General features: G+C 41.6%; 1 protein-coding gene across 6 annotated transcripts; it reads left to right on the top strand.

Moving 5' to 3' along the window:
• abcg4b (ATP-binding cassette, sub-family G (WHITE), member 4b) lies at positions 1 to 15,716 on the top strand. 6 transcript variants are annotated; one of them, XM_010872103.3, is made up of 17 exons: positions 1 to 584; positions 1,908 to 2,079; positions 2,853 to 2,908; positions 3,082 to 3,331; positions 7,989 to 8,106; positions 8,648 to 8,780; positions 8,940 to 8,990; positions 9,110 to 9,255; positions 9,707 to 9,830; positions 10,256 to 10,370; positions 10,631 to 10,776; positions 10,891 to 10,989; positions 12,158 to 12,326; positions 12,722 to 12,822; positions 13,473 to 13,631; positions 13,822 to 13,940; positions 14,238 to 15,716. In XM_010872103.3, the coding sequence occupies exons 3-17, from the start codon at positions 2,897 to 2,899 to the stop codon at positions 14,461 to 14,463; spliced, it is 1,968 nt and encodes a 655-aa protein (XP_010870405.2). In that variant the 5' UTR covers positions 1 to 584; positions 1,908 to 2,079; positions 2,853 to 2,896; the 3' UTR covers positions 14,464 to 15,716. The 6 variants fall into 6 exon arrangements, with proteins under 6 accessions (XP_010870405.2, XP_019898123.2, XP_019898091.2 ...); XM_020042564.2 differs by having other exon boundaries at positions 1,911 to 2,079; XM_020042532.2 differs by lacking the exon at positions 1,908 to 2,079.
• The last annotated feature ends 321 nt before the right edge of the window (positions 15,717 to 16,037 follow it).

Raw genomic sequence — 16,037 nt, forward strand, 5'->3', positions numbered from 1 at the left:
GGCTTCAAATAGTTATTAGCCAACTTGCAGGTTTACTTCCCTTCAAACCTGGATAATTTAATTGGATTTGGAAGAACAAAAGTAGGAGGCCTTGCCTATTTTCCCATGAGAAAAAAATTGGCTATTTTAGCTACATCTCGCCTCAAAACGGATCCATGGTCTTCCTCAGAAACCTCTCATGTAACGCCCAAGACGCTGGCGCTGGATGCTAAACTGGCTGTAGATGCCACTGGAAGTTGCGGAATGCTGTGAAGATAACAGGCTAAGCACCGCAAGGCAAGGCAAACTTGAGAAGCGGCTAGTGGAAGATCTGTCATTGAATCAGTTGGGATTTTTTTTAGGGAAATTACATTACATTTTTTGTTACAAAAGCATAGAGCACTTACGTTGTCTTTCCTAAATTAGTTCGGAATAATTGACAGGCTCTGGCATCAAGGGATTAGGACTGGACATTTCAATTCCAAGATAGAGCTCTGCCAATCGTTGAGCACATCAGGATTTACTCGTTCTGCATCAGGATTTACATCATTCACCTGATACAGCAAGGAACAGAAGACATTCCTGTTGTCCTGATTTAACTTCAGGTGAGTTATTAATAATATTTGTATTTCACTGTCAAACAACAATATTCCGTAAACTGCGCTATTTCCCAACTTATCTTGGATATAATAATTTTTTATTAACAGTTACTTATAACTATATACGAGCAGTTGTATCAAAGGACGGACTTTGTATCAAAGGACGGACGATAACATCAGTGACATGTATTGAGTAGAACGTGATATCATATTTATTTTATTTCCATTAATTTAGACAGGATGCTATTGGTACACATAGGTATCACACCACAGATTTACGTGTCAAATCCATGTTGTGGACCGTGCTTTACAGGCTTTCTGAAGTTGGAGTGTGAACGGTTCTCCGACGCCTTCTACGAGATTTTTATTGCAGCCTACAGCACATACAGCTGACTTCCCGGTCGATCTCATTGTGTTTTTAGTATGCATTATCTATTGTACATTGAATAATCCTCTAATTTCCGGTGACTGACTAAGTGACCAATAAAAGGCAACGCGCATGTTGCCACCGAATATTGTCATTATATGGCGTTATATGATTGACGGGATATACTGTATATTTCTATGAAACAGTCGAGATTGGACTATTATTTAAACAGGTTTATTGTTAGGTTATGATCAGACAGGGGAAAACATAACTGAACTTAGTAACAAACGATTCACTTAGTAACAAACGGTACTACAACAGGCGCATTATTTATAGGCAAGTTAAATAATCCTGATGGGTTCAATAACAATTAAGACCTAGAACCTTTTCCTTCTGATGGAAATGCACATGGGAGTAAAAACTCTTTAAATTCTAATGAAATGAGACTTGCACTAATTGTATTTCCTAGGCTGAGATCTTAATTTATTAATAATAAATAATAATAATCAATAATAGATAATCTCATTTCTTACTCAGTTGTCATAAAGTGCTAGAAGAGGGCCTACCCACCAACACACTCACTTGCACACAGGCCCAACATGTTTTACAAGAGGGTGATTTGGTTGTCCCGGTAGAATAACCAAAATATTACTGCCTGTAACCAAGGACCCCAAATAGGGGTTCTAGATGGACAGAGGAAGCAACCTTGCATCCTATCTTCTTTCATTTGTTCTTATAGTGTAGAGAGTAAAACCTGCAATGGGATCTTTGGATTGAATGACCTAAAGCCTGATAAGGGAGGTCTTTCAGTTCAGAAGACATGAGGTATGGATTAGCCCAGTGTACAGTAGTTTCTAGTCTGGCTAGCATCTTGTGACATATTAGGGTTTATGTAACATGGCTGGACCTTTTTTTTTTGTCTGTATCCTTTGACACCAAGTTTCCTTTCTCCTTTCGGTCAGGAGAATGTGTCTGTGCCAAGATCTGTAACAAGTGAAATTCTAGGAGCATACCATTCCCATACATTGGATGAGAGCGGTGCTTGGTGGTGTACCTCAAACTACTGCAAGTTTCCCAAGACTCAGCTCCGAGCTTCAGCCCCCAGTCTCAGCCCTCCACCCTCCCAGATTAAGGGTAACAAGAAGTTAATTTTAATCCCCATGGATTAAGAACCCATGAGTGATTAAATGTGATTTCTGTCTTTAAAATAGAGAGGAGAAATGACTGGGAACTTTACAGTAGGCTCTTTAAAGAACAAAGTCCAGATTACATATACAGTAATCGTTATAATAAAGGATTAATCAACATATGATCATGGGAACATTTTCATTTCTCAGGCTCTTAGCATCTTCTTAGACAGTGGAAGTCCTCAGAATACAGTTTCCCCTACGTGTAGGTCCGACCTCCCTAGTGGATATTGTACAATGTGAAAATCAAAGCAAAACTGGAACTATGGACTAGACTGCCAGACATCTTTGGAAGAAGGAAGGAAAAACATCTCAGGATGCTTTTCTGAACAGTCACACAATTTCCCAGTTGATTGTGTGGTGTTGGGAAATTATTCAGCTCATCTGAGCCGTAAATAATATTATATACCTAGAACAGCTTATTATTATGTACCTAGAGAAGCTTGTTCCCCCATTCAGGTGCCAGAACCCAGGAAAGAGTAGACCATGCATTGTTGGGCTAAGCAGGAACCTGATCCTATTGGGATGTGAGGTCCCATAGACCAGACGTGGCCAGCAGTGAGCTGCAGTTGTCTAGGCGACAGGTCATGTGTCACATGATCAGGAGCTGTACCGTGTCCTGTGTGAGGAGAGATTCTAAAAAACATGATCTTACTGAGCAAAATAATTTGAAAGACGTCTTTTCAGCATGTGTGTTTGTATGTTTATGTGTGTGTGTAGGTGGCACATTTGGAAGAGGATATTCCTAACAGGATTTAATCGCCATGTGGTTCAAGGTAATATTTATTATTCTGTATAAACATTTATTTTCCTGGGTGAATGCACAAACAACACCTCGAATGAAAAAACAGATACTGAAAAATAAAGGAATAAATAATTTAAGAGGAAGCAATACAAAGTATTTTGCCTGCGGTAGGATAAGAAACATACTCCCACACCTCCGTTGCAGAATGGTGGTACGGCCGATAGTGGCATGGTGGAGAAGCCCTCTGAACCCCAGTCATTCAACATCCCGATGGAAGAGACCATCTGTAATGGGGGAACACAGGAGCCACCTGTGCTGACACATCTAAAGAAGGTGGAGAATCACATCACAGAGGCCCAGCGTTTCTCCCATCTCCCCAAGCGTTCGGCGGTGGACCTGGAATTCAAAGAGCTCTCCTACATCATCCAGGAAGGGCCATGTTGGAGAAAGAGAGGTACGGAACATGTACAGTACATAAATTGCCCCTGTATCTTCAGTGCCCTAAAATGACCAGATTTTTTCAGGTAGCAGTGCTTTCTGACTTCTGTTTTTTGGCTGGCAAACACTGAACATTGGCAAAGCAATCATTTTGCAGATGTTCCTGTCCAGAATGACTTACAGAAGAAATTGGTATTCAGTTACTTGCTCAAAGGCAGAACAATATATTCTTCACTTTTTCTCCTTAGGGATTTCAACCAGTGACCTTTTGGTCACTGTTATGGGCATAGGGCATTACTTAGAATTCATGCCCAGTCCTCAGTTGGCAAAGCAGAGATCGTGGTCAGATAACCCTACATAAATAAGTAAGGTAACTTTGAGTAGCATGATGACTTCCTGAGGTAGATAAAGGATGTAGAGGACATTAAACATGAAATGATGGTCTCTGGAGAATCCCTGTGCAGCACATACAATAAAGAAGTAATCATCAGCGGATTAGAATGGCAAATTCAGACTGATCTAGATTCTGTTTCTGAACAGCCTTTTAAATATCTATGTATAGCCTCTTTAGAAAAGGCTTTTGCCGGTATCTTTGTGTTTCCATTTCAGACATCTTTTGAAATATTGTCATGTCACTGAAGAGTAGTTACACTATAATAACATGTTGTTGTACAGAGGCTTAACAGATGTCGGCTCTGTGACACATTCCAGGTCCTGACTAGGCTTCAAGGAGGTTACAGATACCAATGCCTTTTTTCTTGATCACATACATTAATCAGCATGTTCTAACATATATAGTTATAAGCAGCACAGCTTAGTTCATATTCTTGGGCTTGAGGTTTTCACTGTCTGGAAAACCACCGGCCTCATTCCTGAGTCTAGAATGTTCTCCTGAAACAGCATTATGCATTATCATTTAAAATCTAAAGTTAAAAGTAAGTGCATCCCCTGGAATGTTGTCTTTGTTTAATGTCTTTATTTAGAATTATGGAAATCTGCTCACTCCTATTGACAGATTAAGGTAACCTAATTTAATTAATGACTCTCAAAGATTATACTTTGATATTATTTATTCATCGAAAGTAAAAAGTGTGTTTAACAAACATTGGTTGTGTTTTGAGGCTTCTTGTTTCACAACCTCGTATGTAGGCCATATTTGGGCAGTTTCTTATGGACGGTTGACTAATGACACTTCAACACTGATTGTAGCAAGAGAAGCACATAGGTCCCATGATGTTACCCTGGGGATCTTAAAGACCTATATGAGGATCTTTTGGTCAGCTCTTGGGCTGAATTTGCTGGGAAAACCTATCCTACATAGACTGCCAGTGGTCTGGAATTCTCTCCATTTGTAGATGATCTGGACAGTGAAATTATGTACTTTGAATTTCCTGTAACCCTACTCAGACTCATTGGCATCAATTATCTTTTTTCTTAGGGCCTTGGATGGGTCTTTTGATCTTGGCATGATGTGTTTCCACACCCCTATATGGTTATGTCCAATTTTCTAAACTTTATGGAAGGCTGGACCCTCTCAAGTTAGTTTTTATTGGTTTTCTAATAATTGCACTTGTTTTGCTGCAGCTGATTCTTGTTTTAGCCATGCAATTTTATGGTTAAGGTTGTGGTTTACTAAAATGTTCAGTACAAGGACATGCATTGCATTTCTGTTTATTTTAATTGCATACATTTTTTGAAAGATTTCAGTTAATTCGGTTGCCTATGTCAATGCATGTGGTTTGAATTTAGCTCAAATATCTTTCCAAATGTAAAATCTTTTCAGGGGGTGTACTCCACATGACTGTACGTAGACTCATTTACAGCAATGAACTGGGGAACAGAACAATGTACATGTAGAGTGACTATGTACACCTTGGTCAATCTTTGTCTTTCTATGGCTGTATGTTCTTGGCTGGGAGACAGGAATTGACCCCATCAATATAGGAATGATATACACTGATGAACCAAAACATTATGACCACTCACAGGTGAAGCGAAACACGTTGATAATCTCCTATCAAGGGCACATGTCAAGGTCTGGGTAGATTAGATGGTAAGTGAACAGTTCTCATAGTCAACATGTTGGATGCAGGAGAAATGGGCAGTAAAGACCTGAGAGACTTTGACAAGGGCCAAATTGTTAGGGCCAGATGACGGAGTCAGATCATCTCTGAAACGACAAGGCTCGTGGGGTGCTCCCGGTCAGCAATGGTGAGTACCTACTGACAGTGTTCCAGGAGAGACAAACCACAAACCGACGACAGGGTGTTGGGCGCCCAAGGCTCATCAATATGCGAGGACAACTAATGTGGCACAAGTCACAGAAAATGTAAATGATGGTTACAGGATGAATGAGTCACAACACACAGTGCATCCCACCCTGCTGCGTACAGGGCTACGTAGCCACAGACCGGACAGAGTGCCCATGATGACCCCATGATGACCCCTGTGACCACCGTCAAAAGCAACCAGAATGGCACCAGAATGTATTGTGGGAGGACAACAAGCCGGGTGGAGGGAGTGTGATGCTCTGGGCGACGTTCTGCTGGGAAACCCCAGGTCCTTCATGTAGATGTCAATTTGACACAAACCTAAACATGTAAACATCGTTGCAGACCAGGTTCACCCCTTCATGGCAATAGTTTTCCCTGATGGCAGTGGCCTGCCCAACTGCACACATTGTTCAGGAATGGTTTGAGGAACATGATGAAGACTTCAAGGTGTTGCCCTGGCCTCCAAATCCCTCAGATCTTCAATCCGATCGAGCATCTGAGGGACCAACAAGTCTGATCCATGGTGGCTTCACCTCGCAACTTACAGGACTTGAAGGATCTGCTGCTAATGTCTTGATGCCAGATGGGAATGTCTTGGTGTCACAGGACACCTTCAGGGGTCTTGTAGAGTCCATACCTCAGCGTGTTGGCGCTGTTTTGGCGTGGAGAACACATGGAGAACTACAGTATATTAGGCAGGTGGTCATAATGTTTTGTCTCATGTCCCCCCTTCACAGAAGAAAAATCCACAGATCTGTAGATTTAATGCCCAATATGTTACATGATATGACTACAATGTAGGTGTATAACAGCTGGTTAAGGGACTTAACTAAGAACAGGGAATCTATTTTTAAATGACACCCAGGTCAAACAGCTACACTAACTCACAGAGAGTAGATGTTGTCCTGTATATTCACATGTATGTTAGTGGAACAAAGGTTCAAGCTCAGAGATGACTGGTACCGATCTGCCAGCTGGTACACAAACAGACTACTGATTTCCTACAACTTTGTGTCCTATAGGCCCGGTCTCTCATTTCACAAAGCTTCTCTGATAATCATAACAGAATTTTCAGTTGTGTTGAAGGTGGTTCTAATGTCACTGCCATATTTAGCATTGCAGTCGCAATCCAGGCTTTGGAGGGAGCATTAGAGTATAAGTGGCAGGATCAAATTCAATCAGGGAAACAGACCGCATATATTTATCTGGTTCACACATATATGGTCACAGACACAAACACATACACACCCACAAGCACACACCCGAGACGGGTTTCCAGCATGGTAACAACAGCGTTGAGTGTATGTGTTTGTCGGCATGTAGCAGCATTACTGTGTCTTACTGTCCTTCAAAAGTTTCCTTAAAAGTATAGGCCTCCAGAACAAATGTACCTGTGTGAATCTGTACAGACACGTTTGCTGTCTGCTTGAGTGTTTGTGTGTCCATCCACGCATGGTGGAATGCTTTATGTTTTGTTATAGCCAGCCCTGTTACGATGTTGTCATTGTGTGGTCCTCACCTGATTTGGCAGAGATCCAGGTGGAACTGGCTAATGGTTTTGGAAAAGCAAAGCAAGATGGACACACTCTAGAAGGTCCAAGGCAATCATTAATTATCCTCAAGGTTTTGAGATGAGGGCGCACATGTCTCCATTTATGTAGGATTTCACAGGACACACACGTATCATGATTTATTTGTCAAATGTGCAAATCAATACAATGCCAACAGACTGGTAGGTATGATCGCTTCTGACACTTTCCTCCTATTTCCAAACTAGCATGCCTAAAATCATGAGGAGCAAGAGGGGCTAACATGCCTAAAATCATGAGGAGCTAGAGGGGCTAACATGCCTAAAATCATGAGGACCTAGAGGGGCTAACATGCCTAAAACCATGAGGAGCTAGAGGGGCTAACATGCCTAAAATCATGAGGAGCAAGAGGGGCTAACATTCCGAAAGTCACCAGGAGCTAGAGGGGCTAACATTTCCGAAAATCACCAGAAGCTAGAGGGGCTAACATGCCTAAAATCTGCAGATGTGAGCACTTTGGTACAAGTCGCTAACTATAGAACGTGCACCAGCTGGGATTTCAAAACCTCAATTAATGTCAAATTTTCTCATCAGCATTACTGAACATCCTTCCTCCACCACTCACTGACTCTCTCTTTCCACATTTCAGGAAAATCAGTAAAATAGCATCTACTTTTCTCTTGTATTTAGGCCATCCGGTGCACGCAGAAGTACTGTGGTTATGTGGCCTACCTGCCCTAGCATGGGAATTAATCCACTTTTACTCCATTCAATTTGTCACATTAATGGACCAATTCTGGACCTGCTCCTCATAGACTACAATGTCACTGATATCGTCCTGGGATTTTCTAAGCGTCTGTTCTCTGTCCAGGTTTTAAAGCCTTATTGAAGAGCCTGTCGGGGAGATTCTGCACTCGAGAGCTAATTGGAATAATGGGACCCTCAGGATCTGGCAAGTCCACTCTGATGAACATCCTGGCTGGCTACAGGTGAGGCCGTCATTTCTGTTCCTGTCTTTCTCTTTCTAAACAGTGTTGAAGGTCAAGACAGGGAATTAACCCCCGGCCACTACAAGTGCGTGTTAGATAGGAGGGTTGCCACTCTGCAGTGGCTCAGCACTTCCTTTGCACAGTTTCTTCTGATGCGGTTGTCTTCCACTGTGACTGCAATTCAGTCAAACCTGCCATAGCAAAGTGAACTCTACATCTTTTGAGATGATTTCTTCTTGCACCCATAATGATTACTGTCAAAACAAGAAGCATCTACTCATTTAGGTCCACTACCTCCTGAAAGATCTTCGGAAGTGCCTAAAATCATTAGTACTATTTCTTCATAAAGAATGTATATTTTAAATGTTGTCATTTATCCACATCAATATTATTTATTTTAGTACGGGAAAAAAGCTAGAGCGTGAGTAGAATTTGTGATGAAAATGTGCCATGTGTTTCATTATGAATTGTGTCACGGAACCAGGCGCCGTCAGATGGACTTACTTTTCAGCCATTCTCCACCCCCGTGTGTCCTCCTCAGGGAAACGGGTATGAAAGGGAAGATCCTAGTAAACGGGAAGCCCAGAGATCTCCGCACATTTCGTAAAATGTCCTGTTACATCATGCAGGATGACATGCTACTGCCACACCTCACTGTCCAGGAGGCGATGATGGTGAGAGAGCGTCCGGCACGGAAACGTTTTTGAAATGCTTTGCGACTTGAACACAAATGTGACATTTATTTTTCATTTTGTGTCATTGGAGAAAGTTCCTCCTTGGAATTAATTTAGTTTATCATGTGCGACTGTTATGTGGATCTGTTGCTGTTTCAGGTTTCTGCCAACTTGAAACTCAGTGAGAATACGGAAGTTAAAAAAGAACTGGTGAGTTGGATATGAAGATGAGTCAGCAGTGTAGTGTAGAATTGTAAATACACCTGCAATTTGAGTTTACCTACTAATGGTAGAAAAGTGTGTGTGTGTGTGTGCATGTGTGTGTGTAGGTGAATGAGATCCTGACTGCTCTAGGGCTCCAGGAGTGTGCTCACACTCGCACAAACTCCCTATCTGGGGGGCAGTGTAAACGCCTAGCCATCGCTCTGGAGCTAGTCAACAACCCCCCAGTCATGTTCTTTGATGAGCCAACCAGGTGAGACACGTCAACCTCACTCAGTGTCCACTAGATGCATCAGATTTGGGATTGATACTGTAAGCTTGTACATTCTTGTTGGGTATGTTGTGGCAAGTCCTACACGGCTAGCAGATCTTAGGATTTCAGTCAGTTTCAATCTTTCAATAACAAGGCCTGGAGCGGTCATGACCTCCAACATCGAATCTTTTCAGACCAGCAAAGTAAAATCTAGCCATGCTCTGGACATGCCTTTCTAATCATCTTGAAAGATGAATTGTAGTGTGTTAACATTTTTTTAAATTAGGACTATTTTATGCCAGATTTTGGTGGGGCTTGGTTAAAGTAAATGTATCTACCCATTATAATTAGAACAATGCACTACTGGTACCAAGTTAGGGTGCCTCTCAACTGCCCGTGTCTGCCTGGTTCTGTTTCCCTAACTCTTTCCATCTCTATGACTGGTATCCAGTGGGCTGGACAGTGCCTCTTGCTACCAGGTGGTCTCCCTCATGAGATCTTTGGCTCAGGGAGGACGTACCATCATCTGCACCATCCACCAGCCCAGTGCCAAGCTCTTTGAGATGTTTGATAAGGTACAACCAGGCATCCCACTGTCCACTTCCATCCATCAGGTTATAACACTGAGAGACAACGTGGAACTGTAGCAGTAGTGCTACTGAGTGTGGCAATACATTCTTGTTAATGTTTATCAGGCTAAACCAGAAAAAACTCTGGCTGGGCCCCACAGCTGTCTGTCTCTTCACCTGACACATGTTGTCTTGACCTTCCACAGCTGTCTGTCTCTCCACCTGACACATGTTGTCTTGACCTTCCACAGCTGTCTGTCTCTCCACCTGACACATGTTGTCTTGACCTTCCACAGCTGTCTGTCTCTCCACCTGACACATGTTGTCTTGACCTTCCACAGCTATCTGTCTCTCCACCTGACACATGTTGTCTTGACCTTCCACAGCTGTCTGTCTCTCCACCTGACACATGTTGTCTTGACCTTCCACAGCTGTACATCCTGAGTCAGGGCCAATGCATTTACAAAGGCACCGTCCAGTACCTCATCCCCTATTTGAAGAACCTGGGTCTCCACTGTCCTACCTATCACAACCCGGCAGACTTCAGTGAGTTCAGTGAAACAGAACAGAACACTACTCAATATCAGTTCCATATCTTCTAGTTGTCTTATGACCCACATTGAAGACCTGGTTATGTTTTGTTGTCATTGTATGTAGGTATGTATGTATGTCATTGTATTAACACTATTGAATAACCTATTGTATAATAACTTTTAAAGGCAGTTATAAGGACTTATGAGGATATATAGGATAGTTACACATTTTGTAAGATTATATTCATAATGAAGTTATTTTCTCGGTTTCAGTCATCGAGGTGGCTTCGGGGGAGTATGGAAACTTGAATCCTGCTCTGTTTGAGGCGGTCAAAGGGGGAATGTGTGCCATAGAAGAGAAAAACAACTCCTGTGACAAAGAAGATTCATCTGCCATCTGTCCGACCAAGTGCCCAAAAGTGATTACTAGAGCTTTACTACTAAAACACACACACACACACACACATGCACACTGAACTTAACCAATGCCACTCTGTTTTGTCTTGACCCCCCCCCCCCCTTTCTTTTCACAGGACTCAGGAGACATTGAAAGCCATTCATTTGCCACAAGCACTTTTACACAGTTCCGCATACTCTTCCACAGAACTTTCATAACAATTTGTAGAGACCAGGTAAGTGAGGAGAACTGAAGATTCAATGCTGCATGTAGTTAGTTGCAAAGAGGCTGCAGTGGGCTTATGCCCAGTCATCACCTTCGGTCTTGAGGTGTCTTACAAATACCAGTGTCTTTAAAAACGAAATATCATTATTTAACTTTTATTTATTTATTCCATGTTTGTCTCATGGTGGATTGGCAAATAGACTACTCATTCCTAGAACTGACTTTAGATAACAACAGTTTTTCTGTGGGCTATTGACTAAAGGACAAGGACTTCTGAACAGTAATGGGTTCAAGTGCCTCAAGTCGATTCAAGACACATGTAACAGCTGGTCATGATGCATACAAACATACACTCTTAAGGCTAGTTTTTTAAGCCAAGTCGTTGATGTAAAATGTCCATAACTCTGCCCAGTGACAAGAGGAACACTGCATTGTATAGGGGAAGAAGTTATGCAGGCCACGGGTAACTGTAATCATGTGTATAAGGGAAGACGTTATGCAGATCATGGGTAACTGTAATCATGTGTATAAGGGAAGACGTTATGCAGGCCATGGGTAACTGTAATCATGTGTATAAGGGAAGACGTTATGCAGGCCATGGGTAACTGTAATCATGTGTATAAGGGAAGACGTTATGCAGGCCATGGGTAACTGTAATCATGTGTATAAGGGAAGAAATTATGCAGGCCATGGGTAACTGTAATCATGTGTATAAGGGAAGACGTTATGCAGGCCATGGGTAACTGTAATCATGTGTATAAGGGAAGAAGTTATGCAGGCCACGGGTAACTGTAATCATGTGTATAAGGGAAGACGTTATGCAGGCCATGGGTAACTGTAATCATGTGTATAAGGGAAGAAGTTATGCAGGCCACGGGTAACTGTAATCATGTGTATAAGGGAAGACGTTATGCAGGCTATGGGTAACTGTAATCATGTGTATAAGGGAAGACGTTATGCAGGCCACGGGTAACTGTAATCATGTGTATAAGGGAAGACGTTATGCAGGCCATGGGTAACTGTAATCATGTGTATAAGGGAAGACGTTATGCAGGCCACGGGTAACTGTAATCATGTGTATAAGGGAAGAAGTTATGCAGGCCATGGGTAACTGTAATCATGTGTATAAGGGAAGACGTTATGCAGGCCACGGGTAACTGTAATCATGTCTGTTTCAGGTGCTTACACATCTACGGCTGATGTCACACATATCTATAGGAGTTCTGATTGGCTTGCTCTACTTGAACATCGGCAATGATGCGGACAAGGTCTTTAACAACACTGGCTTCCTCTTCTTTTCCATGCTTTTCCTTATGTTTGGAGCTCTGATGCCCACCGTGCTCACATGTGAGTTTACACATTATACATGTTATTATATCTATTATATTATATATTATATATATTATATCCCCGTCCCCCCCCATGCTATCATTTTCGTGATGTCCGCTTTGCAATTATGGCCTTCCCTCATTGCAACAACTCCACAGCAAGTTTGACTGAGTCATAAAAGACCAGAACACATTTAAAGGGATGAAACGGGAGAAAGCCAAGGGCAAAGTCCCAATTGGCACCCGCAACAAACAACGATAAATAACTCTGCTGAACCCATTTAGATGTTTTTATTCAGGATTGTCCGTTGAGCAAAAAATATCACTGTTTTCAGGGAATTCCCTAAAACCTGTATTTAATAAAATATCGTTTTGATTCCTATTTGCTATCTCCTATTCATGTCTGACCTGCAGTTCCTCTAGAGATGTCAGTGTTTTTGAGGGAACATCTGAATTATTGGTACAGCCTGAAGGCTTACTATCTAGCTAAGACCATGGCTGACATTCCATTTCAGGTGAGTTGGTCATCGGAACAAAGCCTGCACCCAGCAGAATATTTGTTCTTTTTTCAACCTTTGTTTAACCAGGTCAGTCTTGTTGAGATAAAAGGAAATCAAAAGAGACCTGAAGAATGTGTGTTTTGTGTGTGTGCTTGTAAGCATGTGTGTGTGTGAGTATTTATTTATATGCCTTGTTCAAACATGAAATATAGTGTGTGTGTGTGAACAGCACATTAGTGACACAACCCAAAATCAACCCAGTAGTTCATTATCCAATCCTATTTATAGATTTTGCCACATTTTAATTAAATGTGTCTATATTCTTTCAGTTTTTCAATAAGAAATAGAAGTAGACTCCAAAAAAACACTTAAGACTAGCCCTAAAACATTTAACGTTTTTTAAAATGGCTACTAAAATCAGTCAAAAGGGCAGTTTATGCAATTTACTGATATAACAGGGCAGGCTTTAGGGCCATGCAGGAGCAAGACAACTATTTTGGGCAGTGCATCTGTCCAGTTTAGTGGTGGAATAGGGTGTAAGAAACATTGTGTGATTGTCCCACTGAGCTATCTTAATTTGACGGCACTAACTGTTAAGTCGCTCTGAATGACATCCTCGGCTAAATGGCAAACAAATGTGTACCGTACTGCTTTCTCTTCTCCAGGTCATCTGCCCCATCATGTACTGCAGCATAGTCTACTGGATGACAGATCAGCCTCCGGAGGCCGTACGCTACCTGCTCTTTGTGGCATTATCCATCAGCACGGCCCTGGTAGCCCAGTCGCTGGGGCTCCTGGTTGGTGCTGCCTCCACAAACCTCCAGGTAGCCTGAATAACTAGCCCGTCCTTTTACGTACAAATTAACACTAACCTAATACAACCTGAACAACGTGGTGACTTATTTTGCTTGAGTAAATAATACCGATCTGATCGACCTTTTGTCCCTGACAACCAATCAAATGCCTGCAACGCATGCTGACCGTTAGCCCTTCTGCCTGTCTGTATTTATGCAGGTGTCCACTTTTGTCGGGCCTGTCACTGCAATCCCTGTCCTTCTGTTCTCTGGCTTCTTCGTCAACTTTGACACCATTCCCAAGTACCTGCAATGGAGCTCCTACGTTTCTTACGTCAGGTAGGTTTTTCCTGGCGGTGTCCAGTCTAATGTCTAGGGGTGGTTCTGTTCACGGTTTGGGGTTCAATCCCGGGGGACTGCCATTTTCACTGCTTCACATCTTCTACGTGCTGTATAGTTGTCCGCCTCATTCCGTGCTTTTCTAGCTCAATAAAATAATGGAGGGTCCTAAAAGGTCCCAATGCACAGCAATGTTGTTTCCGTATTTGCGTCACATTGACCTGTGAATCAATACGCCGGTCAAAGCGATCTGGCATTGACTAGATCGTAGGCTACTGAGTCTGTGTTGTCTCCCAGGTATGGCTTTGAGGGGGTGATCTTATCCATATATGGGATGAACCGTTCAGAGCTGCATTGTCCGGGGAAAGCGTGTAAGTTCCAGCAGCCTGAGGAGGTACTCCAACTGTTGGACGTGGAGGATGCCAAGCTGTACATGGACTTCATCATTCTGGGGATCTTCTTTGTGATTCTCAGATTAGCTACCTACCTGGTGCTGCGCTACAAGGTCAAGTCGGAGCGATAGGTCTGACTCTCAAGGCCCAATCCAATTCTGAGCAAAGCTACTGTACTCCTGCGTGTGGGTTCCACATGTAGTTGATCTCAGTACCATAAACGCTGCTCGGAAAGCCAGGAACTTCTCTTTTCTCTGATTAGGTCATGACGGGACTAGAGAGAGACATCTTCAAGCGTACTTTTTTTTTTACCTCAGCAAGTAGCATCTACAAGCGTATGTAGCTTAAGGTAGGGTGACACTGATGATGGCACACAGGTGGAAGGAAGGAACTGGCCTGCAGGAAAAACCAAGAACAGAGAATGTTTACATTTCATATAGCCTTGGCATCGCCAGAGGACATTCTTCTGTTGCACTGTAGTGTGTGTCTGTTTTTAAAGACAAACTGGTATTTGGTGTTGATTCAACTGAACTAAACAAATCACTATCTTTCACTTTCATCAGTAGTTTTGTTACAGTTTTTACTGCTGAGAAATAGAAAATAATTATGACTACTTTTACCTGTTTAAACATTATTAAAAAAACACATCTGTAGATTATTAGGCTATTAATTGGTTTATATTGTATGAAGAATACAAGTTCTTCAAAATGTATGATTTTTAGTATTTTGGTTTCTGTAATCATTTTTCAAAGCCTGTCAAGATTTTTAATAGAGTTGAAATTATTTTTTTATTTCAATGATTTCATACTGTTTACATACTACATTATCTACGGCACTGTATTAATGCAATGTTTCTGAGTTTAGATTGGTTCTAGTTTATTGAAAGGTGGCTAATATGCCACCTAACAATGGATGATTTTAATACTATAATGCCCGTTTCATACACTTTATGCATGACTAACTACCACCTTGTGCACAAGCATAAATATTTTATTTTTGAGAACTTGATGTCTTGTACAGTATATTGTCTGGGTTGCAAATTGGACATTGGTTGGAATTTAAACCCAGGTTTTATGAAAATCATTAAAGAAAAGTGAAAATAGGATTCAATTGATCAAATCCTGACTTTTATACAGCACATTGTGATACGCCTATGAGATCCATCAGGTTGGCCTGTTACCATCATTCTGTTTGGGTTATAGAAACTCAGTGTATTATAATGCACCTTTCTGGTATTTTAATGAAGACTTCTTACTTTAGTGATTATGCTGAAGGCACATGCACAGATGGGTCTCATACCACATACCTCAGTGGGCTAACAATAACCCTACTCGACCAGGACCGAGCATTTGCACTTTTGCTTATGAAAAAGTGCACTTGCCACTCTGAAAATAAAAATAAAACGTTTTTGTGAATGCTTTACATTTTTCAATGTTTTCATTTTCTATTGAAATGTAAGAAATTGCACACGCAAATTGTTCATTTGAAAACCTATTCGAAGGTATCCACCAGAGGGCAAGCACACCCTTCTTTTGAACTTACTCCTGTCCTTCACCATATCGAAGTTTCTTAAATCAAACTTAAGGATTCGTATTCTTGGACTTTTCAATTAGATTTAAGGTTATATCTACTCCATATCTAAAAATATCAAATTATCAAGTCAAATTATCAACCATATCAAATATCAAGTCAGTCCTGATGCCTG

This window comes from Esox lucius, chromosome 1 (assembly GCF_011004845.1).
Source record: "Esox lucius isolate fEsoLuc1 chromosome 1, fEsoLuc1.pri, whole genome shotgun sequence".
NCBI classification, from domain to species: domain Eukaryota; kingdom Metazoa; phylum Chordata; class Actinopteri; order Esociformes; family Esocidae; genus Esox; species Esox lucius.